The sequence below is a fragment of the Balaenoptera ricei genome, chromosome 8, assembly GCF_028023285.1.
Source record: "Balaenoptera ricei isolate mBalRic1 chromosome 8, mBalRic1.hap2, whole genome shotgun sequence".
In the NCBI taxonomy this organism is placed as follows: Eukaryota; Metazoa; Chordata; class Mammalia; order Artiodactyla; family Balaenopteridae; genus Balaenoptera; species Balaenoptera ricei.
The window spans coordinates 113,943,402-113,970,970 of NC_082646.1; the positions used below are offsets into that span (position 1 = coordinate 113,943,402).

Here is a 27,569-nt window from a genome sequence, read left to right on the forward strand (position 1 = left end):
GGACGCAAACGGCGTCCCTTCGGCCATTTTCGCTTCTGCTCCCGAAGGGGCTCGACGGTGCCGCGTTTCGGGACTTGATTCCGAACCGTGGCCGAGGCCCGATTAGCCCGTCCGACAGAGCTCGGGCACTTTCGGACAGGAGGAAGCAGAGAGCCGAGGCTCGCTCGTGAGGATCCCTGCTCGGGAGCGTTCGGCTCCGCTCGGCTCCTCCTCGGGCGGGCTCGGCTCCCGCGGGCGGCGGGTGCAGGCAGAGCCTGCAGCGCAAGGTTCTCTAGGCCGGGTCGCGCTGCGTCGGAGGCCGGCGGAGTCGGTCTCACAGTAGGGGACCCTGTTGTCTGGGGACCACGGCCGGCGCGGCCTTCTAGGCCCTGAGGAGGGCTAGCGCAGAGCCTCTCGGAAACCCTCGTGCGGCCTCGGACCAATTCGGACCGACTCGGCTCCGCACTTCGGACCACTTCGGCCCCCCTCGTTTCCGGACTCTAGGCCTCGGCTCGGCTCGACTCGACAGGGCCTCTTCGTGCTGGTTCGGCCCCTGTTCGGGCAGCCCCGGCTCGGCTTGGCGGCCGGCTTCGGGCGGGCTCGGCTCAGCTCGGCTCGGTTCGGGCAGCCCTCCTCGGTCGAGCTCGGCCCGGCTCGGCCCGGCTCGGGCGGCCTCCTCGGGCAGCGCGCTTCGGGCTCCGTCCCGGCCTTCGGGCGGCCCCGGCCGGCGCCTTCGGGCGGGCTCGGCGGTGTCCGGATGGAGGACTCGGACTCGGCCGCCAAGCAGCTGGGCCTGGCCGAGGCGGCGGCGGTGGCGGCCGCGGCCGCTGTGGCGGCGGCGGCCGCGGCCGCGGCGGGAGGCGAGGCGGAGGAGCCGGTGCTCAGCAGGGACGAGGACTCGGAGGAGGACGGAGACTCGGAGGCGGAGCGTGAGACGCGGCGGGTGACGGCCGTGGCGGTGATGGCCGCCGAGCCCGGGCACATGGACATGGGCGCCGAGGCCCTGCCCGGCCCCGACGAGGCCGCCGCGGCCGCCGCCTTCGCAGGCAAGTGCCGCCCGCCCGCGGTTCCCGCGCACCTGTCCGCGCCTGCCCCACACCTGCCCTGCGCGCCTGCCCCGCACACTCCCGCACGACCTGGCGGCACCTGCTCCGCGCGCACCTGCTCCTCACACTTGACCTCCACGCGCAGCTGCCCTGCGCACGCCTGGCTGACTGGCACACCCATCCTCCCCCAGCACATGCCTCGCACCTACCTCGTGTGCCGTGTGGTCCCTGCACACCTGCCCCATGGGAGCATCCTGGCCCTGCCCTGCCGCATACTTGCTCCCTGAACTCCTTTCCTTCCTTTCAGTGCCCTGCGCTACTTCCAGAACCTTCTCAGCACCTGCTCTTGCCTTGCCTGTCCTCTCCTCCTCTGTCCTGGGTGCTGGTGACACAGGGGTCAGACACGGGTCCTGTCCTGGAGGAGCCCGGGGTTGGGTGCATCTGGTCACCCAGAATCCTGAGGGCCTGTTCAGGTGTGACCTTAGCCCTGAGGAGCAAGGCATCTCACTTAGCCTGGGAGGGCCCGCAGCCCTTGGGGACAGTGGCCCTGGAAGCCAGCACCGTGCTCCTCAGTCTCCCCTCTGGCCTGTCCGCGTGGCCCCCATTTTCTTTACGGATCTTCCCTTCTGCGGGCACCACCGGGGCTGCTGGCCCACGCTTTTGTTCTTGTCGCACAGAACATTCTCATTTTCAAGGTTCATGAGCCACGCCCCAAAGTGCCCTTTAGAGGTTGTGTCTCCCCAGGGCACCGTCCCGAAAGAGGGAGAGACTTTCCTAAGCGTTGTTCCCTCCCACTTGGGCTCCCGTGTGGCCGGCAGAGCTGGGCACTGGAACCCCTGGGGAGCATCCTAAGGCTCTTCTCCCCTAGGGAGTTTCATGGGTTTCAGAACTGGACAGCGGCCTCCCCACCCAATGCTCCGGTTTTTCCGGCCCTGGAGGAGCTGGGTGGGGCCTGCAGCCCGTTCCCTCGCTGCCCCAGTGCCTGTGGTCTGTCCGGGATCCTCGCAAAAAGCAGAGAAAGAAGGTTTTGTGGACCTTAAAGGGTTCTATTTTCGTTGCTAAACTCTGGTTTAAAGTTGAGATTTTGGATGGTGAGGCTTTTCTTCAGGTTTGTGTTGTTTTTGCACGTGTTTTTCTGAATGCAGAAAGGGAATGTGATGCTATTTGTGGCAACATTGGAGACGCGTATTGACATCAGGTGTTTCTTTCCTGCAGAGTTTTATCCTTGTGTTTTTCCAGTGTGTTAAAACTTGTTGGTTGTGAATTACCGAGGTCAGGTGATTCCCGGGTTTCTGTAACTCAGCAGGACACGTTGCTGGCTTGAGGCTGCCTCCCGGGCTGCTGGCGAGCTCTTTAGACCCGAGCGTGTGTTCAGACCCCCCGGCCCCGGGCTCCCTGGGACACGGTGGAGGAGACAGATGGGGAGCAGGTGTTTTTAGAGCAGTTTAGTGAGCTCGGGCTGATGGAATGTGCAGGACTCTGGGTCAGTTTGAGCACCTCCCCCAGGTCACAGGCGCTCTAGGCTTGGGACATTCCAGAAGGCAGCGCCACCCCTGGTGGCTGGGGGAGCATCAAGGGAGGGCTGTCCAGGGCAGCCCATCAGGAGTGGGCCATGGGCAGTGGGGGGAGCACGGGGGCGGCGGGGTGCGGCGGCGCCCCCGTGTACAGACGCTGCTGGGAGGGGCCGGGCTTAGAGTTGGGGGGCGCGTGGGGTGGGCACAGGCAGGTCTGCCGCTTTTCAGGAGGAAGAGGTCCGTGGCAGGTGGAGGTGAAGGAAGGGGAGGGAGGGATAGACGTGAGCCTTCCTGCGCTGACCTGCAGGAGAGGGGCCAGGAAGATCCCCACCCGGAAGGGAGGGAACTCTAGGATTTTAGTGGCCTCTTTGGGGTATGGTTTTAACTAGAAGGGAGCGAGATGCCAGGGCAGAGCCGTGGCCGGCTCAGTGGGTGCGTGAGGGCGGGCGTGCCCTGTGGTCTTCACTGTGTGTGGCAGGGTCTGTGGGGAGGGAGAGGTGGCCTCTTGTCCTTGGAAGGACCAGGTCATTCAGACTGGTCTAGAAACGTTGGGCGGGCGTTTCGTGTACAGCGTGAGGCCTCCCACAGTAGTGCAGGTACCTGACCTGGATCCACCGTGGGCCGCCCCCCACCCCCGCCCTATCCCCAGTGGCCTCTGGCTGAGCCCTGAGTCAGGCTCCTGTGTTGCAGAGGTGACCACCGTGACAGTGGCCAACGTGGGCGCCTCGGCGGACAACGTCTTCACCACGTCGGTGGCGAACGCCGCCTCGCTCTCGGGCCACGTGCTGGTAAGCCACCATGGGAGCGCTTCCAGCCCCAAGGGGGGTGGCCCATCCCCCAGAGACCCTGAGCCTGCCCTGTGCCCACTGCCCACTGCCCGGGGAGGGGAGGGGAGGGGAGGGGAGATCGCACGGTTTCCTTTTAGCCTGGATCACACACCTGGGACGCTGTACACCTGAAAGCAAAGTGGTTGTTATTGAGATAGTGACGGACAGAAAACTCTTGCTGCTGAGCGTAAGGGCAGCAGGTTGGTGAAGGACTCAGGGGTGCAGATTTAAGAGTCTTGGTTTATCTCTTACGGCATCAGGATGCCCACAAGCTGATAGCCAGGCAGTGACTTGGTGCCTCTAGCGGGTGTCCTGCCTGACAGCAGACTCTGTCACGTTCTCGTTTTCTAGGAGGGGCTGGAGCCAGAGGGTCGGGGAGTTAGGGGCGGCCCCGAGTCAGCGGGCTCTGAGGACAAGAAGACCCAGAAACTAGTGTGATCCTTCTGGAAACTGACAAGGAGAGGGGGTCTCAAGTATCTACATGTCCCACACGCCTTCATGAGAAAAATACTTTGTGGTTCTCGAATGAACACAAAGCATTGTTCTTCCGGTCGAGAGCTGTACGAATTCGGTGATTCAGATGCAAGCAGTGTAGACGCCCTTACTGAGGCATTGACCCTGCAGGTCTGTGAGAGCAGGCCAGGTGTGTGCATGTGCACGCCGGGTGGGGGACCCGCAACCCCACGATAAACTTCTACTCACCTCCCCTGGTTTGAAGGCCACATTTTCAGATGTAAGAAAAGGTCTTTGTCTTAGTTTTATCCTCTCAGCGTGAAAGCATGAGAGTGTCCCAGGCCTTGGTGTGGACGGGGTGCGCCGGGGTCTCTAGTCCACTCCAGGGCTGTCTGAGTGAGGCCATGAGCGTGCGCCTGGGGGCAGTTGGGGTGGGCTCAGCGCCCGCAGGGATAGGAAAGGGGCATCTGGCTGGCCCAGAGGAGGCAGGCGCAGTCACGGCAGCACCCAGCCCCAGTGGAGAGGCACGTAAGCAGCGTGGCTTGGGAGGCCCCGTGTCTGGGTGGGCTCGGGCGTGAGAAGGGGTCCTGCACTGGGCCTTGGCTGTGGTTATGAACTTGGCCTGTCAGAAACCCTCCCCTGAGGCCTGCAACCTCAGAGGCTGCCCAGGCAGACGGGAGGGCATTTCCTGTTCCAGGAACACATTCATCCCTTAACTTGGACAAGCCATGTGAGCATTCGCTCAGAGCCATGCAGACCTAGTGTCACCTCTTCTTGGCCTCGGCTCTGCATCTGAGAAGCTTGAGGCATGGTGGGCCCCCCGGTGGCGGTGTCAGCTGGAACCTCTCTGTAGGACCACATCCGAGCGTGCAGGTGTGCGGCAGCCGCTGTCACTTGAGACTACTGGTGTTCTTTCCTCCAGTCGGGCAGGACAGCCCTTCAGATCGGGGACAGTCTGAACACCGAGAAGGCCACGCTGATCGTCGTGCACACGGACGGGAGCATCGTGGAGACTGCCGGGCTGAAGGCACCCGCTGCCCCTCTCACCCCCGGTACTGCCCTCCTGCTCCAGGCCTCGGGGGCAAAACGCTCCGAGAGCTGGTGGAGTTTATCTTGGGGGTGAACTTTATCTTGTGGTGAATTTCAAATTTCAAATACTATTTAGTTTAAGTATAAAAAGTGGATTTTTTCAGGCAACAGAAGAGTTTCCCAGAGTTGCAGGGGGCGATGCAGCTGAGCTGGGGGAAGAACCTGTTAGGATCAAGCGGTCTGTTGTGCCTTTCTGTTATTCGGGGTGCGTTCGGGGTCTCATGTTCATGATGCTTTCTTTGCTCAAGGCCCTCAGTCTCCTCCGACTCCTCTGGCTCCCGGCCAAGAGAAAGGTGGAACTAAGTACAACTGGGACCCATCGGTGTACGACAGTGAGCTGCCTGTGCGCTGTCGGAACATCAGTGGCACCTTGTATAAGAGCAGGCTCGGCTCAGGTGGGCTCACGCGGGGTGGGCCCAGGTGGGCTCGCGTGGGGTGGGCCCAGGTGGGCACAGGGTGGGCCCAGGTGGGCTCGCGTGGGGTGGGCCCAGGCTGCTGCTTATTTTGTTTCGAGGATCGCCTTCCTTTTGCATCCCCCACTGTAAGTTGGGGCCAAGGATGGCTGTAATGACGCATAAACTAGTTGAGCAAACGGGCAGGTTGAGGAATGGGGTGGCCCGTGTGGGGGCGGGGCTGGACCATGTTCCCTAAGGTCCTGGGTCAGCTGGGTGGCCCGTAGGCAGAAGGCTGTGCAAGTGGGAAGAGGTCACGAGCTCCATGTGGGATGTGGTGGAGTGTGCGGTGACCGTGGGCAGCAGGTCGGGGCTCAGGCATGCGGTGGGAAGCGCTGCCCGCAGATGTGGGCTCGCCGTGGGGCACCGAGGGAGCGGCTGAGAGCCGGCAGGCCCGGGACGCCGAGGGGGAGTGGGCGGGAGGGGAGGTGGGCCTGGCCCGGTGTCAGCGGGCACTGCAGGGGGGGGCTTCGTCCTTTCAGGAGGCCGGGGGCGCTGCATTAAGCAGGGGGAGAACTGGTACAGCCCTACCGAGTTTGAAGCCATGGCAGGAAGGGCCAGCAGCAAAGACTGGAAGAGAAGCATCCGCTACGCGGGGCGGCCACTGCAGTGCCTCATCCAGGTACCCAGGTGCCGCGCTTCCCCACCCTCCCTGCCCAGAGCCGCAAGCTGCAGGCCCGGCTCCTGGGGCGTCGGCCGCAGGGCTTTCCAGGGCTCACAGGCTGGAGTCAGACAGATGGGATTCGAGTCCCCCGCTCACTTGCGGTGTGACCTGGGGCAAGTTACTTCACCTTTCCGTCTGCTTCCTGATGTTCCAAATGGGATGATGAGGGTGTTTGCTCCATACCTTGTTGTGAGCAGTGGATGAGGCAACGTAACAGCTTCCGTTTGAGTGCGTGTGACTTTTGTTTATTTATTAACAGGAGATAAACGGAAGTTTAATAACACGTATACACGGGAGAGACCGAGGAAAACTGAGTAACTCTGCCCGTGACTTTTTTTTTTTTTTTAATTTATTTATCTATTTATTTTTGGCTGTGTTGGGTCTCCGTTTCTGTGCGAGGGCTTTCTCTAGTTGCGGCGAGCGGGGGCCACTCTTCATCGCGGTGCGCGGGCCTCTCACTATCGCGGCCTCTCTTGTGGAGCACAGGCTCCAGACGCGCAGGCTCAGTAGTTGTGGCTCATGGGTCTAGTTGCTCCGCGGCATGTGGGATCTTCCCAGACCAGGGCTAGAACCCGTGTCCCCTGCATTGGCAGGCAGATTCTCAACCACTGCACCACCGGGGAAGCCCTGCCTGTGACTTTTTAAAAGACACCTGACTTCTCTCTCCTTGAGTTCATCCGTGAGAGGCGAGGGCTCCTCATTGCTGTTTCCGGTTTAGCTCTAGGACGTTGATAGAGAAGTCACGCCTACACTCCCTGGCAGGGGAGAGGTAGATGCTGCCCCCAGCAGAGACGTGTACAAGAGAGAAGGTTCTGGAAATGGTGGGGTTTTAGCTTCACAGGGGGATCGGGGTGAAACTGGTTGAGATCTGGGGCTGTTGACTCACTTCAGAGCCGACTTTCTCACATGTCGCGGTACTTTTTAAACTTCAGGACGGGATCCTAAACCCTCATGCCGCCTCCTGCACCTGTGCCGCCTGCTGTGATGACATGACCCTGGTGAGTGGGCCCCTGCTCCCCTCAGCTCCTCTCAGGGCTGCTTCCAGCTTAGCTTCTCCCTCAAATTCTGGTTTTTGAACATTACTCTGATGAGTGAGGCCTCAAGTGGGCCCCGGGGCTGCTCAAAGAACGTTAAGGGAAACTTTCTTAAATAATGGAAAGCTCCTATAATGTCACCGTCTTTTTTTTTTATAAATCTATTCATTTATTTATTTTTGGCTGCGTTGGGTCTTTGTTGCTGCGCGCAGGCTTTCTCTAGTTGCGACGAGCGGGGGCTACTCTTCATTGCGGTGTGCAAGCTTCTCATGGCGGTGGCTTCTCGTGTTGCGGAGCATGGGCTCTAGGTACGCAGGCTTCAGTAGTTGTGGCTCGCAGGCTCTAGAGCGCAGGCTCAGTAGTTGTGGTGTAGGGGCTTAGTTGCTCTGCGGCATGTGGGATCTTCCCGGACCAGGGCTCGAACCCGTGTCCCCTGCATTGGCAGGCGGATTCTTTAACCACTGCACCACCAGGGAAGTCCCTATAATGTCATTGTCTTAACCGCACTTTTTTTGTGTGTGGTGACAAGTATATATGTGCTGTTTTATGTTTTTCATTTTTAACGTCACGTCGTAAAAAGTACTACAGTGAGCTGATTTATATAGAGAACTTTTAATGTCTTTTGAAGTATTTTCTTATCCTAAATTCTTAACTGTTAAAAAAAAAAGGGATATTTGCATTAGTTTTTTTTAAATTTTTTTTATTTTTTTATTTTTGGCTGCATTGGGTCTGTGTTGCTGCGTGCGGTCTTTTCTCTAGTTGCAGCGAGCAGGGGCTAGCCTTCACTGCCATGCGCGGGCTTCTCACTGCTGTGGCTTCTCTTGTTGCACAGCACAGCCTCTAGGCACGCGGGCTCAGTAGTTGTGGCGCACGGGCTTAGTTGCTCTGCAGCATGTGGGGCCTTCCCAGACCAGGGCTCGAACCCGTGTCCCCTGCATTGGCAGGTGGATTCTTAACCACTGCGCCACCAGGGAAGCCCTGCATTAGTTTTAATGTATGTTGCTGTATAGCTTTCAAAGTGTGATACTAATTTGTTATGTGTGAAGTACCAGTTTTGTTTCAATGTTCCTGTTGTTGAATATTATTTTTAAATGTCTTAAAATTAACTAAGAAGCTGCATGATGAGATTTCTTTTTTTAATTTTGATTACTCACCTGGTTAATTAGCAGCAGCTATGGAAGAAAACTTAATTGGAGAGATGTTGTTGAGTGGGAAAACCAAATATTCTAAAATTGTCTAGTTCGTGTGTAGATCACACATGAGTCTAGTAGAATGACCAGTACGATATTTGTGTGAGAATAAAATACTTTTAAAGTTTGCTTGGGAAGACTGGTAGGTGACGTCCTTGGAGAGCTTTCAGGGGTAAGAGGAGCAGAGTTGGGGGTCAGCCCCATCGGGAAGCATGGAGTACCTGGTAGGGTTGTTTAGGGTCACTCCAAACGCCGAAATCCTCAGGTGTCACCTGACGGCACATGTATGGAACGTGTGCACTGAAGCTAGAAACTGCCAGCAAGAGAACTCCGAGAAGATGTGGACCCGCGGGCTGGAGGCCTTGATGCAGTGCAGATGTCCTTCTCCCCACACTGGTCTGTGGGTTGAACACGGGTCTCTTCAGAGCCCCGGCAGGATCTTGTAGACATCAACAAGTTGATTCTAAGATTTGTATCGAAAGGCAGAGGAAAAGGGGTAGCAACACGGTTTTGAGGACGAAGACTGCAACGGGAGGAATCAAGCACTTGACTTTCAGACTTGCTGTATTGTTTCGGCGGTCAAGACCGTGTTTGGCGGGGGGGACCCATCGATCTAGGAGCAGACCCACCGTCCACACACGGACCTGCAGGTGTGGGGACAGTCAGACACTCACAGGCGTAGAAGTGACCCTTGACCTAAACACCCCACTTTGTATACACACGAATTCAAGATGGATCATACAACCAAATGTGTCCAAAACTAAACTACAATTTGTAGAAGAAAATCTTTGTGATCTAGGGTTAGACCAGGGATTTCTTAGACATGGAACCAAAGGCACAATCCATGAAATGAAAACTCATAGGTCAGACTTCATCAAATTGAAACATTGTGGCTTCTGCTTCAGGAGTGGTGCTGTGCGGGGCTCCAGGGACCCACTCCCCCCACCCCCCCGTAAGTCGATAAGTAACCCTAACTGGTGAAAATGATAAAAAGCAACCACTTAAGGTCTCTGGAGATGGTCCTGGGGGCACACAACAAAAAAAGAAACATTTATCCAGGAAAATCTCGTGCGTCTGGCGTTCGAGTCAGGCCCTGCTCCCTCCCTGCACCCCTCCAGCTCAGCCTAGGGAGGCTCCATCGTCCTGGCCCCGCTTGCCCCTAGGGTGGAGGTCCACGCAGCCGCCGAGGCCAGCCGAGAAGACCAAGCAGCTCGGCGAGCAGGGCTGATGGCCTGAGTGCCGTTTCTGCCCTGCTCCAGGGCAGCCCGTGGGGAGCAGGCCGGCAGTGCAGGAGGGCAGCCCGCTAAACCTCGCACCGGGCCAGTGACCACAGGAGCCTCCTCAAAGGTTTGTCCTAAAAGCCACCCAGTCCAGGAGCCTCATGTGACTGGATCTGACAGTGGAGCAGTTTGCAAAGGGTACAGCAGTCGGCTGAGTCCAACAGCCGGTGCGGTGGCTTGGTCACTGCCGCCTGGAGGCCAGCAGGGCCACACTGGGGTGAGAGAGACTTTGTCCAGGACTGCGGCCAGGAAGCCCTGGAGGGAGGAGGAGTCACCCGCACAGGCACTCAGTGCAGCACCTAAAATGTCCAGTTTCAACAGAAATCCTGAGACATGTAAAGGGCCAGGGATGTGTGAGCCACGCAGAAGAAAAGCAGCAGGCGGCAGGCACTGCCCATCATGGGGGCAGCAGACGAGGCTTCCAAGCAGCCTCTGTGTCTTCGGGGCTGAAGGAAACACGTCCAAGGGTTGTCAGCACGGGTCTCAGTCTGCGGGGCTGGGCAGGAGGCCAGGGCACTTCAGGAGCAGGCGTTGACTTTCTCACAGTTGTGGAGGCAGGCGGCCCAGGTCAAGGTGCTGGTTGGTTCCTGGCGGGGCTCCTCCTGGCTTGTAGGCTCTCGCTTACACAGTTGCTCCTACAAGGGCACTAATCCCCGCGGGTCAGGGCCCTGCCCTCAAGACCCCCGCTGCCTCCTTACTCCAGATACGGCCACCCTGAGGGGCAGGGCCTCACAGGAGGTCCTGAGGACACAGTTCAGCCTAGAAGGTGACGGCAGCGTCTCATCGCGTGGAGGGAATCAGTAAAGGGGGGGCCACCGGGAGAGCCCGGGGGAGATTCTGGGGTTGGCGCGTAGGACGGAAGCTCGCTCGCGGGACCACAGCAGCTTTGAACGGGCAGCAGGAAGGGCCCGCGAGCCCGCGGGGGTCTTGGGCGTGAGCTGGGAGGCTCCCCGGACCTTCACGTTTTCCTGCTGTTTCTGCTCCTTCCAGGTTCTCTCCTCCCGCGTGTCGGGGGCTCGGGGTCTGCGGGGCGCCCCCTGCTCCCCACGGGCCCTCTCCCTTCTCCTTCCTTGGTCCCCACTTGCTTTCTGTCTTCCGGGAATTCCTAAAAATTTGGTGTTGATACCCCTCTCCTGTTTGAGGCGCTCTTACCCACACGTTCTCTCCGAAAGTCCCTTGTCTGTTACTTTAAGCCGTTTGGGGCCTAAAGGGAGCTAAGGGAGCTTCGCGCGGTTCCGTCTAATGGCCGCAGTCTGGGCACGTCTCCAGGCAGGTCGCCTCGGAGAACAGTCCCGGGTGGCCGGGTGGCATTTCCACGCATCTCACTTTGCCTCCCACTCCCCCCTTCGCCACAGAGCGGGCCCGTCAGGCTCTTCGTCCCCTACAAGAGGCGCAAGAAGGAGAGCGAGCTGCCCGCCACGCCCGTCAAGAAGGACGCCCCCAAGAACATCACCCTGCTTCCCGCCGCAGCCGCCACCACCTGTGAGTCACGGTGAAGCAGCTGTCGTCGCGCGCCACGCCCTTAGCGTGTCCCGCTCACGCGTGCGGCCGAGGGGTCTGGGTCAGAAGCAGGCGCGGCTCCCGCTCACGGGGGCTCCCTGGCCTCTGCGGCCCCGGCCTGTCCTCGGCACAGGCTTCACCTCGCGACTGGAGGCCTGGGTCTCAGTCCGCGCAGCCCCCGGGCCCTCCCGGCCTCCCGCCCCGGGGCAGGCGCGGCGGGGGCACGTGTAGGGGGGGACGGGGGGGCGCCCGCTTCTGAGACCGCAAGGCGTGTGGGGCGGCTGGTGGCGGAGGGCTGTGGTGGCGGGAGAGGCCTGGGGGGGCGCCCAGTCGCCAGGGGCTCTCGGCAGCCCGACGACTCCTGCAGGTGAGGCGCCCCGTGTCCTTGGTGCTGGTCGGCAGGAGGAGACGGAGCCCCCAGGATGCTGGGGACACCGCTGCGTTTTCTCTTCAGCTTTGACGAAAATCGTTTTCTTAATTCAAACTACGAAGTCCTTCTTACGTTATTTTAAATTTTATTTCTTGCTTTCTGACGAGACAGTACATCCAGGTGCTCAGGACACACAGCAGGAGTTGCGTCTGGTGGGGGTGGGCGTCTCTGGTCCCCCCCAGGCACCGCGCCTGCAGAGGTGGCTGGTGGGCCGGCGGATGCTGCTTTGGCCCCCGCGCACCCCGCCCCGGCCCCGGGGTTTTCCTGCGTTGTGCCCGGTGGGTGCAGCACGCAGTGACAGCTCTCCTGCTTTTCCAGTCACCGTGACCCCCTCAGGACAGATCACTACCTCTGGCGCGCTGACCTTCGACCGGGCGTCCACCGTGGAGGCCACCGCGGTCATCTCGGAGAGTCCGGCCCAGGGCGACGTCTTCGCGGGAGCCACAGGCGAGTTGTCGCAGCGCCTGGCGACGCGGCCCCAGCGGGGTCACGGGCAGGAGCTGTGGGGACCCCCGCGGGCAGGGGCGGCGGGACCAGGACCTGAAAGGCTGAGGCTGCTCACGGAGCCTAGACGGGTGCCGGGGGGCAGGAACGCCCCACGTGCACGCGTAATGCTCTGGTAGCCGCCTCAGGAAAGTGAAAGGGAACGGTGGAAACTGGCTTTTGTGCTGCGTTTTGTTTCACCCAGAACGTCCCAGATACTTTCCCTCTGACAGCTCACGTCCTCCACTTCCGCGGTTCAGGAGCTGCCCTGCGGGACGTGCAGCACAGCTGGGTCTCACGCCACCGTGTCCCTCTCCCCTGACAGTACAAGAGGCAGGCGTGCAGCCCCCATGCAGGGTCGGCCACCCGGAGCCCCACTACCCAGGGTATCAGGACAGCTGTCAGATCGCACCGTTCCCGGAGGCCGCGTTGCCAACGTCTCATCCCAAAATAGGTCAGTGTGGAAGACTTCTCCGCGAGTGGCCGTCCTGCGCAGATTCACCCTTCCGAAAGGCTTCCTGGGTGAAGTGGGGTGTGGGGCTTCGGGCCTGTGTGTGTAAAGCAGGTTCCACTGGAAGCTGCCGCCCGTTTCTGTGTGGGGTGAGGCTGTTCACGTGGCGACCTGTGACCGGCAGAGCCTGAGCTGCGGCCAGGCTCTGACCAGGACGCTCGTCCGGGCGGCCCCAGGTGAGAGGGTGTGTGCACGTCTGCGACTCGCCCCGCCTGAAGCTTAACGGGGACATCGCCCCGCGTGTGCATCTTGAGCGATTTGTCACTGACGGCACGTTTTGGACACATTTCTATGTCAGGACGCTTCTTTACGGGGAGAATCGGTATCCCAGCTGGTGGACCTTTGTGTTTTTTACAGTTTCCGCCAGAGACAAGACAGCAAGATAGAAACTTGTCCCCGAGTTCTAGAAAACGCCCCTTCTCCTTCTCCTTTGCTTGTCTCACGCTGTCTCCTCTTGCTGTGACACCCCTCCCACCCTTAAAGCTCGCCTCCGTTCTGCCTTTTCCCCACACCTTGCCTCAGACCCTGGCTCAGGCCCGGTGAGCCTCCTGGCCGGGCTGCGGCCCTCCTGACTGCAGGGTCTGGGCGGGGCCTGGATGGGGAGTGTCCGCCCCCTGTGGTCGGCTGTGCCCTGAGCAGGACTGCGAGGCCTGGCCTACCCGTCCCCCGTCTGCTTACTTGTTTGTTTGCTTGTTTCAGCGTGGACGCATGGCTTCCTGTTTCATTCAGGGCGTTGCAACCTGTTACTGGGATGATTTGTATTGGGATGGTCCCTGATTTGGCTGGCGGGGGCCCCGAGAGCGGCTGCTGCGTCCTCTGTCCACCCTGTCACGCTGCCCGTTTCCTTATGTCCGGCTCCAGGGCCCTGCCCTTGCGGGGGTGGGGGGCAGGGTTCACAGCAAGGTCTGGCCATGGCCGAGGGGGGCAGGCATCGCTTGTCCGGCTCCTGAGCGCTGACCGTGTGTCTCCTGCAGCCCGTGTCCAGTGGCCTCTCGCTGGGGGCTGGAAACGGGCCTTGGTGGGGCTTTTACACCAAGGACTTGGCCGACGCTACAGTCAGGGGTTCTTCTCTGGGAGGATGTTAGACGTTCAGCAGCACAGCCTGGGTGTCTCTGCGCCCCAGGCCCCCAGGGACAGGGGTGGGGAGCCCTCGCGCATCCGTGTGTGCGAGTCTCCATTTCCCGTCCAGAACAGCGTCCCTTTGAGGTTCCCTCCCGCCTCCATGACTTTCTTCTCCAGCTGAGGGGACCCTGTCTCCTGCATCCCTCATCAGCCCCCCCGGGGACCACAGACATCCCCAAAGGCTTTCTGTGTGAGCAGAAACGAAACCAGGAGGTTTTAGTTCTTCCGTCTGCTTTACTTTCTGTGGGATGTAACAGCCCCCGCCCCCACACTGGCTCTGCACAAGCTCCGTGGTCACCTCACCTGCAGCTGTTGTGTCGTCCATGGACGGGCGGCTTGAAGGGGGGGCCGTGGGTGTGATCTGTTCGCCACCCTACTTTCCCACATTCGATGGGCGTGCGGAGGCACCTCGAAGCCAGGAGGTGGGTTAAGTTCTTGTTGTGTTTTGCTTTCCACACGCTAGTGTTGACATCCTTGCCTGCCCTGGCGGTGCCGCCCTCCACCCCCACGAAAACCGTGTCTCCCGCTGTGGTCAGTGGGCTGGAGATGTCGGAACAGCGGAGCTGGCTGTACCTGGAGGAGATGGTCAATTCCTTGCTCAGCACCGCGCAGCAGCTGAAGACGTTGTTTGAACAGGCCAAGCAGGCCAGCTCCTACCGAGAAGCCGCCGCGGCCCAGGCCAGAGTCCAGGCGGATGCAGAGCGGAAAGAGGTACCATTTGCGCAGCGGGTCTGTGGCTGCCACCTGCAGAGCCCGCCCACCTTCCTGGGCAGGGGGACCCGGAGGCCCACATACAAGTGAAGCTTCTCTGATAGACAGGTGGCCACCGTTACCTGTCGGGCGTTTTTGTCCCTCACACACACCAGCCGTTGTTGAGTGCCCGCCTGTTGTAGATGTCACTCACCCTGTCAGGCCGTCCTCCTCCCGGGGAAATGGGTCTCGTGTGTTATCAAATCTGGAGGAGCGTCCTCTGCTGTGTCTTTGGGGCAGAGGTCGGAGCAGGTGTGTGTCTTGCAGTCACCAGCCCCTCCAGGCACCCAGCTCTGTGCCCGCATCTTGGCCCCACGGGGACTGGCTTCTCAGCCCCAGAGGCACCGTCACGGGTATTTCGCTGCCGACGAGATCCCCGTGGTTCAGGAAGCCTTGCGCCCAGAGCGCTTCCTGCAGCACAGGGTCCCTCAGCCCTGTGGCGCCTTTTGGGATGCAGTTTTCCAGGTGACGCGGGGCAGGTGCCCAAGCCGAGAGGAGGTGTGTCCTCACTGCCCAGGGCTCATGTGGGGCCGGAGGAGGGCGGGCGGGGCTGCTCAGTGCCCACAGCCCTCTTGGGGGCGGCTGGAGGCTGGAGAACATACAGTGACGCGTCTTCAGTGTCACTCTGGTTTGTAGGTGAGTCGAATTGGTTTATTTCCACCAAATCTATATAAGAAAAAGAATTTCAGTTAGTACTACTTTTTATAGGTAAGGGGAAAGAAGAGCTTTTCAGGTGCAATTTTCCTTTTTTTTCTTTTTTCTTTTTTGGCCGCGCCACCCGGCTTGCTGGATCTTAAGTAGGGGGGCTTTCATCGCCAAGAGGCAGTGGATTGAGAGTGTACGTGCGTCTTTTATGGAGCTTCCTTTACTCTGCTGTGCCCCAGCCAGCCGCTCAGCATGGTCGCGTCTTCCTTCAGTTCACTGACCATCTTCATCATCGCTTCTTTAATACCTTGGCCCATCCTGACCTTCGGGTCAGCTCAGGATCTGCTTTTGTTCGCTCCTTTCCTCTTGACTGTGGAAGCTCTGTTCCTTCCTTCACATTCCAGTCATTTTGATTGTTTTTTGGACCTTTTGGGTTATTCATGGCAGAAGCTCTGAATTCTGTTGGATTCTCTCTCTTCCCCTGAAAAGTGCTGGACTTGGTTCTCAGAAGCAGCTGAGCTCCTGGCTGGTCTCCTGAACTTTGTTGTGTGAGGGGGGGTCTGTCTCGGTTACCTCCGCCCGTCACGTCTCTAGTCCTGGTCTGGGTGGGGGTGGGGGGGGTGGGGGTGGGCACTGCTGCCCCCTCACGTGCGGGAATGCAGGCCCTTCTTGGGGGAGGGGGGACACCAAGGTCCCTGCTCAGCGCCGCCTTCTGGGCTGCTCTTTCTGTTGGCTCAGCCCCGTGCTGGCTGCCTGGGGACGGCAAGTGCCTGTGGCCATCTGTGGCCGCACACCTGGTGGGCAGGGGAGGCCCTGAGGGAAAAGCTGCCCCACCTGCCGGGGGCCTTCCCCCTCCCCCTCCCCCTCCCCCTCCCCCTCCCCCCTCCCCCTCGGGATTGGGTCCACCCCACCCCATTCCTGCCCCACCTGCGAGGACCTCCCCAACCCCAGGGTTGGATCCACCCCCCCCATTCCTGCCCCACTTGCCTGGGCCTTTCTCCCCGCCCCTCCCCGGGGTTCAGTACCCACCCACCCCCATTCCTGCTTGCTTTAGTTGCTTTCAAGCCTTCAGGTCATTGTGTCTTGTGCCCCCTGGTGACTGTCTGGGAGGGTCAGCCCTACAGGCTGCTCTGGTCACCAGAATGGCAACTGTTCCTTCATTCTTTTTGGTTTTGGAGGCTGCACATGCGGAGCAAAAGCGGTCTCTTGCTGCTTGGCAACCAATTTTTTAAAAATTTAATTTCTGCATATTTCATGTTTGTAAACATTTTACTAGTCCTGTTTTTAAAATACTTAATCGTATCTGGTTTTTGCAGTTATAACCAACGTCTTAATCACAAAATGCACTCATATGTTCACATGTTTCTGATCACATACTTTAGAAAAATCCCCAATATGCATAACGAAAGGGCATTTTTTTCTTCGTTGAAATATGGTTCACATACTGTGGAATTCACACCTTTAAGGTGCACAATCCAGTAGTTTGTTCACAAACTTGTACAGCCATCACCACCATCTGATCCCAGATCATTTCCCCTCCCAAAGAAGGCCCAGACCCGTTAGCCATCACTCCCTGCCACCCCCAGGCCCCAGCTGCACCAACCTGTTTTCTGTCTCTGTGGCTTTGCCGGTTCTGGATGTTTCTTGGAAACGGAATCACACAACATGTGGCCTTTTGTGTCGGCTTCTCTCGCCGAGCAGAGTGTCGTCAAGGCCCATCGGCGCTGTCGCCTGGGCCAGAGCGTCCTTCCTTTTTATGGCTTAACATTAGTCGTCACACCACGTGTTTCTTCACTCGACCATTGGTGGACATTTGGATTGTTTCTACTTTTTGGCTGTTGTGAACAATGCCCTGAACATTTTTGCACAGCTGTTTGTGTGGACGTGTGTTGTCACTTCTCTTGGGTGTGTACCTGGGAGCAGAGCCGCTGGGTCCCACGGTGGCTCAGGGTTCACTTTCTGAGGAGCCGCCAGACTGTTTGCCAGGGCGGCTGCCTGTCCTGCATCCACCACCGTGTGTGCCGTGTGCCGTGCCCACGGCCTCACCACCACCTGTCCCTGCTGAGCACGGCTGGGGGCGACCCTCACTTCCCCGGGGGGGTTGGCGAGGATGCCCCCTTGCCGAGACTGTGGGAGTGGGGAGACCACTGTGTCCCCCCGGTCAGGCCGGCTGGACGGCGGGCGGGCGGGCGGCTTGGGCCTGGCGTGGCGCCGACAGCACAGAAAGCTGAAACTCATCCCAGCAGGGAAGTGCAACGGGGAAACGGTTTAACTTTCAGTTTTACGTTTTTCATTAATTTTTGTGGACCTTTCTTTCGCCGAATAAAATTACAAGTAAATTAGACACATCTCTTCCCCTCTATGAAAATTCTCCAAAGACGGGTGGCATGAAAAAGACGGAGCGAGGCGTTTCCACCTGGTCGGTCCCGAGGTTACTTTCAGGGCACCGTGTTGAGTCAGCTGCGTGGGTTTTGTTTTTCACGTAGGAAAAGCCCACAGTCACGGCCAGGCTCACCCCACATTTAAGGGTCCAGAAGCTGAATTCCTGTTGTGCAGAACTTCCCCCTCGACCCACCGTGGGACACGTGCTGACGTGCGTGTCCGTCGGGTCAGCCAGGAGCGTCTGCCGCAGCTGGATCGCTGAGGTCCCCACCATGAAAGGTTGGGCTTTGCATTTCATTTGTAATTTTGTGAATTTTTAAGGAACAAATACAACGTGAAATCCTTTTATCCTTAAAATCCTGTTTGGCGGAAGGATGCTCAGCCTTTAGTCAGGGGCTTGAGCCCACTTCCCCCGCCAAGGCATCCAACACGTTCCCGCATCCTGAGCTTTGAAAATGGCTGGAGCTCTTACAGGTGTGCTTGTCCTCTCTCCGGAGCTATAGGTGTGACGTGTCCTCCAGTAGTTTTCCTGTAAGCTGATCGATCACATGGCGGGGGGAAGCTGGGCATCCGTCCTTTCCGGGTACCACCGGTGGGTGGACGCCAGTGTCCTTGCGTGTGTGCTGGTGTCGCGAGGCTCCTCGGGTGACCTGGTTAAGTTGCGTGCAGACGTGGGGTGGCCACCTTGTGCACCCGCTGTGTTCACCCTTCGTAACGGGCAGTGTGTCTGATCCCTGTGGCCCGTGATGACCACAGTGCCTGGACGCTGGGTTCTTGGGAACCGGACTCCTCAGAGAGCCTGTTCCCCAGGATCCTCCGGGGGCTTCAGAGGGCTCGGGGGGGCTGAGAGGCCCTGACTTGAGTCACGTGTGAGTGAGGGGACGCAAAACCTGTCCCTGAAGCAGGTGATGGCAGCGAGAAGCGGCCGGCGGGGCCTGGGGGACGATGAGCCAGGAGGCCAGGTGGGGAGCACCGGTGGCTGTTGTGGAGAGGCTGCTGGACACCCTGACATCGCCAGGGTGAGACGGAGCCCCCCAGCTGGATGGTCGGGGGAGGGCCGCCCCGGAGAACTCTTCTGGAGGATCCTGTCCACAGCGTCCTCCTTAGAGCGCTGGGGCTTGGTGGGGAAGACCGGACGAGCGAGGCCTCGGGACCCCGAGGAGGAGGCTGGACCCTCCCTCCCCAGCTCCCTGTGAGGGCGCAGGTGCTCGCGGCCCAGGGAGGGAAGCAGGGCTGCCTGCTTGGACGTTTTATGTGGAATTTCTTGAAAAATCAAGTTTTAGCCCTGCTGAACTATTAAGGAGATTTTGCCAGTTTTAACCATGGGGCATTTGTGTTGTGTGTATATAGTTAGCTCAGCAAAGATTAAACAGGGCGGAAGACCAGATGCCCTTCCCGTCAAGGGCGCCGTGTCCAGCACAAGCCAGCCACGTGGCTACAGGGCGCTGGGCCGCCTGCCACGGCCCCTGGCTGGGGGACCGCGCGCACTCTGGGCCCCATCCCTGTGCTCTGGCCTGAGTTCATGTCTCCCGGCTCCTTCTCAGGCCTTAGATGATCTTCCCAACTTCCTTTTCAAGAGGGAATTGTGGCCCGAAGAGTAGCAGCGGTGGGCGGTCTGGGCGGCGCCTCTGGCTGCACCGCAGACACTGTTCTCAGCGCCGGAAGAGAGCCGGTGCCCACGGGTTGGTCCAGTGACACCTCTTCCAGGCTGCAGACATGCCTCCTGGCCTTGCCGGGGCGGGGGGCGGGGCGAGGTCTCTGGTTTCTCTCTTCTCATAAGCCCCCCGCCCCCCTCACAGACTCATCTCCCTCCAGGGCCCCAGGGCCCAAGGCCCAGCATGCGCATTTGGGGCAGATCGGAGGTTTCCATCTGTGAAGTGATTTCCCCTTTTCCTCCCTTAGTCACCCTGGGTGGGGGTCCCCCTCCTGGACAGGGGTGATCTAGGAATATTTCCAGAATTCTTCTCCGCGGGGGATCTGTCTCTTGTACGTTTGTTTGTACCTTTGTTTGTATCAAGATGGGCTCATGGCACTTGTGTTACTTGTTTTGCTCATTTGGTTTGGCTTTGGCGGCTGGAGCTCTCAGTCGGCTCCCGCGTCCCTGACCTGCCCCTCAGAGCACCTCCCTCCTCTCTGGTGCTAGAAGACACTCCAGGCCCATCTTGGGGGTTCCCCGCCCCAGCCCTGGAATCGGCCGTTTCTCCAGGGAGCCTGGTTCCTTTATTGGAGAACGAGTGCTCTTAGGAACCAAGACCTGGGCGCTCTCGGCTGGCAGCAGGGAAGCAGTGGGTCCTGACCGGTGTGTGCAGACACAGCCCGAGGGCTGTGCCCGTCCGTCTCTGTCTGTACAGTAGCTGGCGTGTCTGACCCGGATCTCCTGCTCCCAGTTATCTTGGGTTAAGAAGTTATTCCCGAGGGGATGTGTTGGGAGCCTGGGGTCGGAAGTACTTGCCACACAAGAGCGGCTCCCGCCCCACGAGGTCTAGTCACGACCCAGGCTTTTGGTGCAGTTAAGAGGTATTTACTGAGTGGTTGCTGTCTTCCGAGACCTGTGCTGGCGCCGGAGCACCGACGTGGCAGGTCCAGGTGAGCGGCGCTCGCGCTTCCCTGAGGGCTTCCGAGCTGAGAGGCAGGAGGGTCCGTGGGGCCCCCGAGCCTCACGGGCAGCCGCACCTCTGCTCCCACTAACTGTGAGACCTTTGCTCTCCCTGGAGGAATTGCTAGGTGTGGTTACAGACTTCGTTTTTTTTCTGTAAGTATCTTGTTCTTTAAAGTAGAGACAGGGGACAGGCTAACTTAGTAGTCCCTCAGGGTCCCCGTAACGCGCGTGTTTCCGGAAGCGAGTGAGGCGGGTGGCGGGGCTTCAGGGTGGAGCGTGTCAGTCGGCGCCGGGCCGAGAAGGGAGCTGCAGTCCAGAACCGCAACCAAGAAGCGGTTCGCTGCTTTGCATGTACTCTCGGGAGTGGCGGTGGGGGGCGGCCAGCGGTGTTGTAAACGGGCGTCTGGCGTGGCTCATGGACGTGCAGGGCACACGCACCAGCGCTGGTGGTGCCACTGGAGTCCCCCTCCCGGGCTGCTTAGGAGGAGCAGCTCCTTCACGTGCTGTGGGGAAGGCGCACAGAAGGCCCATCTTACGGAGCCGCGTGGCCGGGCCGGGGGCGCCGGGGCTGTGGGTGAGGGTCCGGCTGGGGGGCTGCAGGGCCTGACCGCTCAGGAGACGACCCTGACAGCTGAGAATCCAGGCCTTCCTCAGTCTGCTTTCCTACACGTACTTGGTGGCAATGAAATCCCCTGGTATTTGGAGCAAGGTTGGCGCATCGGTGTGATCCGGAGCCCTGCTTCCCGCTCAGCAGGCGCCCACCCCGCGTCTGGGCAGCGGGGGGCGGGGGCGCGGGTCCGTCTGTCCCCGCGACTGAAGCCTGTGTCCTCTTGCAGCAGTTCTGTGTCAACTGCGGCCGGGAGGCCCTGAGCGAGTGCACCGGCTGCCACAAGGTCAACTACTGCTCTACCTTCTGCCAGCGCAAGGTAGGCGCCCCCCGCATCGCCTCTGCGCCGTCCCTGGGCTCCGGCAGAGCCCCGAGGCAGCCACGCAGGCCGTGGCCACGGCCATGGAGGCCGCTGCTCCCCCACGGCCTTGACCTTGTCGCGGTCAGTGCTCCCCAGCCCTGGACGCCTCGTCATAGATCCGGAGAGTCAGCGCGACTGTCCATGTAGGCCTCTGATTCTGAGGAGATTAGAGAGCGTTCTGGAGTGGCAGTTGCTAGTTCAGGTTTTTATCACTCTTCTCACCCTTACTCAGAGTGAGGGGCCGAGCCGTTGACTGGGGCCTGTGGGGTTATCCTCTCCTCTTAGAAACTTTCCATGATTAAAAAAGGTAACTTGCCGGGTGGACAAATAGTAAAAAACCCCATCCCTGGTGCCTGTGACTTGGAGCTGCATCTGCGGACACAGCCTCTGCCGCGCAGGGGACCCTGTGCCTGGCGGCTTCCCAAAGCGCCCCGTCCTCAGATGTCCTCGGGTGGGAGGTGGGCAGGAATGACGCCCAAGACCAGGGGGTGTGGGACATGATACCTTCCTCCCCTGCGTCTCAGGACTTCCCGGGGGGCTGCAGGGCTCAGCACAGCACGGAAAGCGTGTCCAAGGGCTCCCAGCTATGCTCCCGAGCCCTGGCCCGTTCCCGGGGCGGGAGACTTGGGAAGGAGACCCGCAGGTCTGCTTTCCCTGGTGTCACCTATGGCTCGTGTGCTGAGGAGAGGGCCCGCATGCCTGCTGCGCTCGGGGACGCTGGGAGGAGCCCAGGCAGCCAGGAGGAGCCGGCGGGGTGGACGGGCTCCTGCCGGCTCGTGATCCGAGAGGGCGGCTCATCGGTGACTCTTCCCTGACTTTGAACCATCAGAGAAAGATTCGTGGGTTTATTTCTTGATGGAGTCGTTTTAGCCAGATAACATTTTGTCTAAATGCAAGCTGCAGTCTTGGAACCTCTCTTGGTGGATTGGGCAGTTATATTTCAGGTATAACCTTGTTGACAGAGACTCCATTTCTTCTGTTGATTGTGTTAGGTTTGTGCTCCTGTGACACGCTGCCCTGATAAAGGCATAGGCTTTGGTTTTATTGGTTGGCCACAAAGTTCCTTCGGTTTTGAAGTAAAAAGAAAAGACACATTTTTCATTTTTCCCAACAACTTTATTGAACAACGTATTCACCGTTTTGTTCCACTACCTTCTGCCATTTTTCAGCCAACTTCATAATTCCATCTTCCTAAAATGTTTATCTTTTTGAGCAAAGAACTGTTCCAGGTGCCTTTTACAGTCTTCCAGGGAATTGAAATTTTTTCCATTAAGAGAATTTTGTAAAGACCGAAATCAATGAAATCCGAAGGGGCGCGATGTGTGGTGAATACGGCGGATGAATCAGAACTTCCCAGCCAAGCTGTAACAGTGTTTGCCTGGTCATCAAAGAAACACGCTGTCTTGCGTTATGCTGATGGAAGATTATGCGTTTCCTGTTGACTCATTCCGGACGCTTTTTGTCGAGTGCTGCTTTCAGTTGGTCTAATTGGGAGCAGTGCTTGTTGGAATTAATCGTTTGGTTTTCTGGAAGGAGCTCATAATAGAGAACTCCCTTCCACTCCCACCCGATACACAACATCACCTTCTTTGGATGGAAGACCTGCCTTTAGTGTGGTTGGTGGTGGCTCATTTCGCTTGCCCCACGATCTCTTCCGTTCCACATTATCGTACAGTATCCACTTTTCATTGCCCGTCACAATTTGTTTTAAAAATGGAACGTTACCATTACGTTTAAGTAGAGAATCGCATGCGGAAATACAGTCAAGAAGGTTTTTCTCGCTTAACTTATGTGGAACCCAGACATCAAAGCGATGAACAGAACCAAGCTGATGCAAATGATTTTCAAGGCTTGATTTGGATATTTTGAGTATGGCGGCTACCTCCCGCGTGGTATAACATTGATTGTTCTCAATTATTGTTTCGATTTGATGGCTCTCAACTTCAACTGGTCTACCTGACCGCGGAGCATCGTCCAGCGAGAAATCTCCAGCACGAAACTTCGCAAACCACTTTTGACACGTTTGATCAGTTACAGCACCTTCTCCATACACTGCACAAGTCTTTTTTTTGGGGGTTTCAGCTGCGTTTTTACCTTTCTTGAAATAGGAAAGCATAATATGCGGAAAATGTTGCTTTTTTTTCTTCAGTATTAAAATGGCTACACAAAAATTCACCAATTTTGATAACCTTTTTTTAAATGCATGCTGATATGACAGCTGTCACAATACAGTCTAACAAAATTGTTTTGAATGAAGTTAAAGACAGTTAAGCTCTACTAGAGCCATCTTATGGAAAAAAACAAACTCTTTATGGCCAACCCAATATTTACAAAAATCAATGTACAGTGAAGTTCAAAAACCGTAGTTTTCACGTGGGATCCATCATGAACACTCGGTAGGACCTGAAAAAACCTAAGCCATAGGCTCCTTGTAGTAAATGGTGGTGCCGACATTGCAGCTTCTGGGCCTGCCCACTGTGCTCCCCAGAATTCTGTGTGCTCCCCAAAGACCTGGAAAGGTAGTTAATGTTACTCACCTTCTTACAAGTTGGACAAGGGCCATGAATTGTTTTGGCTTTTACGTGCAGACTTTATGTTCTTTCCAAATCCCATGTGAGGTGTGTGTGTGTATGTGTTACATCTTCATCGAGGTAGAATTTACATACCATAAAATCCACTAATTTTAAGGGTACGATTCAGTGGGTTTTAGTAAGTTTGCATTTGTGCATACATGACAGTTCGGTTTTAGAACTTTCCATCGCCCCCAAAAGCCCCCTCGGGCCCGCACCCCAGCCACTGGCAACCACGAATCTCTTTCTCTGTAGATTTGCCTCTTCTGGACATTTCACGTAGCAGGAGTCGTATAACACGCGGTCTCCCGCCTCTGGCTTCCTCTGACCAGCGTGTTTCCGAGGTTCGTCCGCGTGGAGGCTGAGTTGCATCCGCGGTGTGGCTGGACCTCGCCTTGCCCTCCAGTCCTCAGCCCGCGGACATCGGAGTGGTTCCCGCCACGTGACTGTCGTGAACACTCACGAGCCAGCTCCAGGGTGGAGGCAGCTTTTTGTTCGTCTTGGCTACATGCGTACATGGATTTGCTGAGTCATATGGTAAACTTGTGTTTAACGTTAGTAAGAAACTTCCCAGCTTTTCCGAGGTGACTGCACCCCCTCCAGCGGCGGGTCCACCCACGTCCACAGCGCTTGCTCTTGCTTTCCGGTCGTAGCCCTGCTACCGGGTGTGAAGCGACATCAGTGCGTTTAGTCTGCATCTCCCTGATGTCTAAAGATGTCGAGCATCGTTGTGTGTGCTTATTGGGCGTTGTATATCTTTTGGGGGGAAATGTCTATTCAGATCTTTTGCCCGTTTTTAAATGGGATCGTTTCTCTTCTTACCGAGTGTGGAGATGTCTGTGTATATTCTGGATACAAGTCCTTTATCAGATATGTGATTTCCAAGTATTTTCCCCCAGTCTGTGACTTGTCTCTTTATTTCTTAATAGTGTCATTTGAAGGGCAAAAGTTTTTTTAGTTTTGATGAAGTCCAGTTTACTTTTTAAAAATGTTTATTATCTATTATTTTTTATTTTTGGCCGTGCCATAAGGCTTATGGGATCTTAGTTCCCAACCGGGGATCGAACCCGGGCCCCCTGCAGTGGAAGCGTGGAGTCCTAACCACTGGGGACGTCCCAAGAAGTCCAGTTTATTAAAAAAACATTTTTAATGGAGATCACGCTCTTGGTGTCATATCTCAGAACTTTTGCCTGACTCAAGGTTAGGAAAATCTCCTATTTTCTTCTAAAACATTTATAATTTTAGCTCTTTTTTTTTTTTCTTCGGCCGCATAGCGTAGCTTGCAGGATCTCAGTTCACCAACCAGGGATTGAACCTCGGCCATGGCAATGAAAGTGCCGGGTCCTAACCGCTGGACCACCAGGGAACTCCCTTTAAGCTCTTATTTTTAGATTTATGACCCATCTTGAGTTAATTTTTATGTATGGTGTGAAACACTGTGGACTTGAGCCCAGCACACATGAAGTTTTACATACTGTATAGACTTACAGAGTCAGGTAATCTAGTCAGGTAATTTACAAATTAAAAATTTATTTTTTTGAGTCTAAAAATAGCAGGTGCTGGAGAGGGTGTGGAGAAAAGGGAACCCTCTTACACTGTTGGTGGGAATGTAAATTGGTGCAGCCACTATGGAGAGCAGTATGGAGGTTCCTTACTAAACTAAAAATAGAGTTGCCATTTGATCCAGCAATCCCACTCCTGGGCATTTATCCAGAGAAAACTAATTCGAAAAGATACATGCACCCCAGTGTTCATAGCAGCTCTGTTTACAATTGGCAAGACATGGAAGCAACCTAAATGTCCATCAACAGATGAATGGATAAAGAAGATGTGGTACATACATACAATGGAATACTACTCGGCCATAAAAAAGAATGAAATAATGCCATTTGCAGCAACATGGATGGACCTAGAGATTAGCATTCTGAGTGAAGTAAGTCAGAAAGAGAAAGACAAATACCATATATCACTTATATGTAGAATCTAAAAATATGACACAAATGAAATTATTTACAAAACAGAAACAGACTCACAGACATAGAGAACAGACTTGTGGTTGCCAAGAGGGAGCAGGGTAGGGGAGGGATGGATTGGGATTAGCAGATGCAAACTATTATACACAGGATGATAAACAACAAGCCCCTAATGTATAGCATGGGGAACTATATTCAATATCCTGTGATAAACCATGGTGGAAAATGATGTGAAAAAGAAAAAATATATGTATATAACTGAATTACTTTGCTGTACAGCAGAAATTAACACAACACTGTAAATCAACTAAACTTCAATAAAAAATAAATTTAAAAAATTTATTCTTTTGATATACAGGCAGACCTCGTTTTATTGCACTTCTCAGATGTTGCGTTTTTACAGATTAAAGGTGTGCGGCAATCCTGCCTTGTCAGGTGACGGTTAGCATTTTTAGGAATAGAGTGTCTTTGAATTAGGTTCGTACAGTCACACACTTAATAGACTACAGTGTAGTGTAAACGTGATCTGTATAAGCCCCGGGAAACCTGAAATCTTGTGTGACTCGCTTTATTGCTACATTCGCTTTATTCTGGAACTGAACCCGCAATGTCTCCGAGATATGCCTGTAATGATTTGAAATTTTACTTTTTTATTATAAAAATGAGGCAACACTTGTAGAAAATTCGGAAGACATAGGACAGCATGAAGATAGGCAGCTGGAACCCTGCCCTCTGGGGGTCACCGCTGGTCTCTGTTCTTCCGAGTGTGTGTGATGTTCATTCAAGTCTTGTCGTGGCTCACCAAACCCTAACCTCTCCGTGCGTCTTGGGGTCCGTGTCTCCACTAACCACGCCCCGTTGGGCCCCCAGAGCGAGCCCTGCTCCAGGCCAAGTTCGGCTCCATTTCCCGCCTGTGAACGGGCGACGGCAGCTCCCGCCCAGACGGGGGGCGCTGGGGGGGCGGGTGGACGTCCTGCCCGACCTCCCTGGGGGCCACGGCCTCCCAGCCCCTCTGTGGACACGTGGCTGGCTCTCGCTCGGTGTTTTCACTTCTGCGATGATAAGTAACACGGTGGGCAGCAACATCAGAGACAAGTATTCCTCTGCAGGTGTGAGTGTCTTTGTTTAGGTCCCAGGGAGGCAGCAGCAGGATCAGAGCGTGGACGTGGCTCAAGGGTCATCCCGGGTATTTGCCTTTGGAGTGGCTCCCTAAACAGCAGGGTGGGCGAGGCTGGGAGCCCCCTGCCCCGGAGGGCTGGCCGCTCAGCGCGTGCGGACCCACTCGCGGGCACGGCCTCTCACTCGGAACCGTAACACGGCGTCTGTCCTTCCTTTCAGGACTGGAAGGACCACCAGCACGTGTGTGGCCGGTCGGCGGCCGTCACCGCGCAGGGGGACGACGTCCACGTCGCCGAGGCTGTGATCGAGAAGGTCACCGTGTGAGCGCCCGTGGGGCCTCTATGGCCAGGAAGGACCCTCGAGGACGGGGGCGCTGAGGACGAGGAGGAACTTGCTGGCCAAGTTATGAGTGGACGTCGCGTGAGCGGCGCCCTTGGCGGTGCGCTCCTGCCGCCAAGCCCCGAAGCGGGGCGGGGGGCGCAGGCCTCTCCGGGGCGGCCGGTGGACGCGGCCTGGGCCCTCGATGCCTGCTCACGGTGCTTTTTTTATCCCTTGGATCATGAGCGTCCGGTCTTCCCTACGGGTGTGTCGTGTTCTGTAACACGCGTGTACATACATGTGTCTGTCAGTAAAGTTGGCGCCCCTGCCCCACGCGGACTGGTGACTCCAAGCTCCGACCGCCCCGAGGCCCGGGGGCCTGGTCGTGCAGTTCGGAAGCCGAGACCAGACGGGGCCCAGCCCGGCGGGACGGGAGGCCGGCACCTGCTGCCCAGGAGCTGGGGCGCCAGAGCTGCCAGCCGGGAAGGCCGAGCCGCCGTCCAGTCTCGGGGACGGCTTGGCGTCCGGACGTGCCACCTTCCCTTTGCACAGAGCGCGCCCGGGACCCCTGGGGACCCGCCCAGGGTGGCTCCTGCCTGCGCCCGGCTATGCTAGCCCAGCTCCCACGGGCTGGGGGCCTCGTCCCTGCCCTTCCCGGCGCCCTGCCCAGC

The 27,569-nt window shown here is 57.3% G+C and overlaps 1 protein-coding gene across 8 annotated transcripts; it reads left to right on the forward strand.

Moving 5' to 3' along the window:
• The first annotated feature begins 29 nt into the window (after positions 1 to 29).
• Positions 30 to 27,231, forward strand: DEAF1 (DEAF1 transcription factor). Of its 8 annotated transcripts, XR_009504751.1 has the most exons (14): positions 30 to 1,025; positions 3,230 to 3,327; positions 4,742 to 4,871; positions 5,157 to 5,303; positions 5,843 to 5,982; positions 6,957 to 7,022; positions 10,884 to 11,010; positions 11,777 to 11,905; positions 12,267 to 12,395; positions 14,038 to 14,285; positions 17,456 to 17,630; positions 20,787 to 20,876; positions 23,744 to 24,025; positions 26,800 to 26,888. XR_009504751.1 is itself a non-coding variant. In XM_059932404.1 (13 exons), the coding sequence occupies exons 1-13, from the start codon at positions 737 to 739 to the stop codon at positions 21,937 to 21,939; spliced, it is 1,797 nt and encodes a 598-aa protein (XP_059788387.1). In that variant the 5' UTR covers positions 30 to 736; the 3' UTR covers positions 21,940 to 22,033. The 8 variants fall into 8 exon arrangements, 6 of the variants coding, with proteins under 6 accessions (XP_059788387.1, XP_059788386.1, XP_059788388.1 ...); XM_059932404.1 differs by lacking the exons at positions 23,744 to 24,025; positions 26,800 to 26,888 and adding an exon at positions 21,911 to 22,033; XM_059932403.1 differs by lacking the exon at positions 23,744 to 24,025 and having other exon boundaries at positions 31 to 1,025; positions 26,800 to 27,231.
• The last annotated feature ends 338 nt before the right edge of the window (positions 27,232 to 27,569 follow it).

Bases quoted from the DNA above. Each gene is read 5' to 3' on its own strand.
- DEAF1 (XM_059932403.1), top strand. From the start codon at position 737: ATGGAGGACTCGGACTCGGCCGCCAAGCAGCTGGGCCTGGCCGAGGCG. The intron at 5,304-5,842 runs GTGGGCTCACGC...TCGTCCTTTCAG, and splicing joins TAAGAGCAGGCTCGGCTCAG to GAGGCCGGGGGCGCTGCATT. The intron at 17,631-20,786 runs GTTGGGCTTTGC...GTCCTCTTGCAG, and splicing joins TGAGGTCCCCACCATGAAAG to CAGTTCTGTGTCAACTGCGG.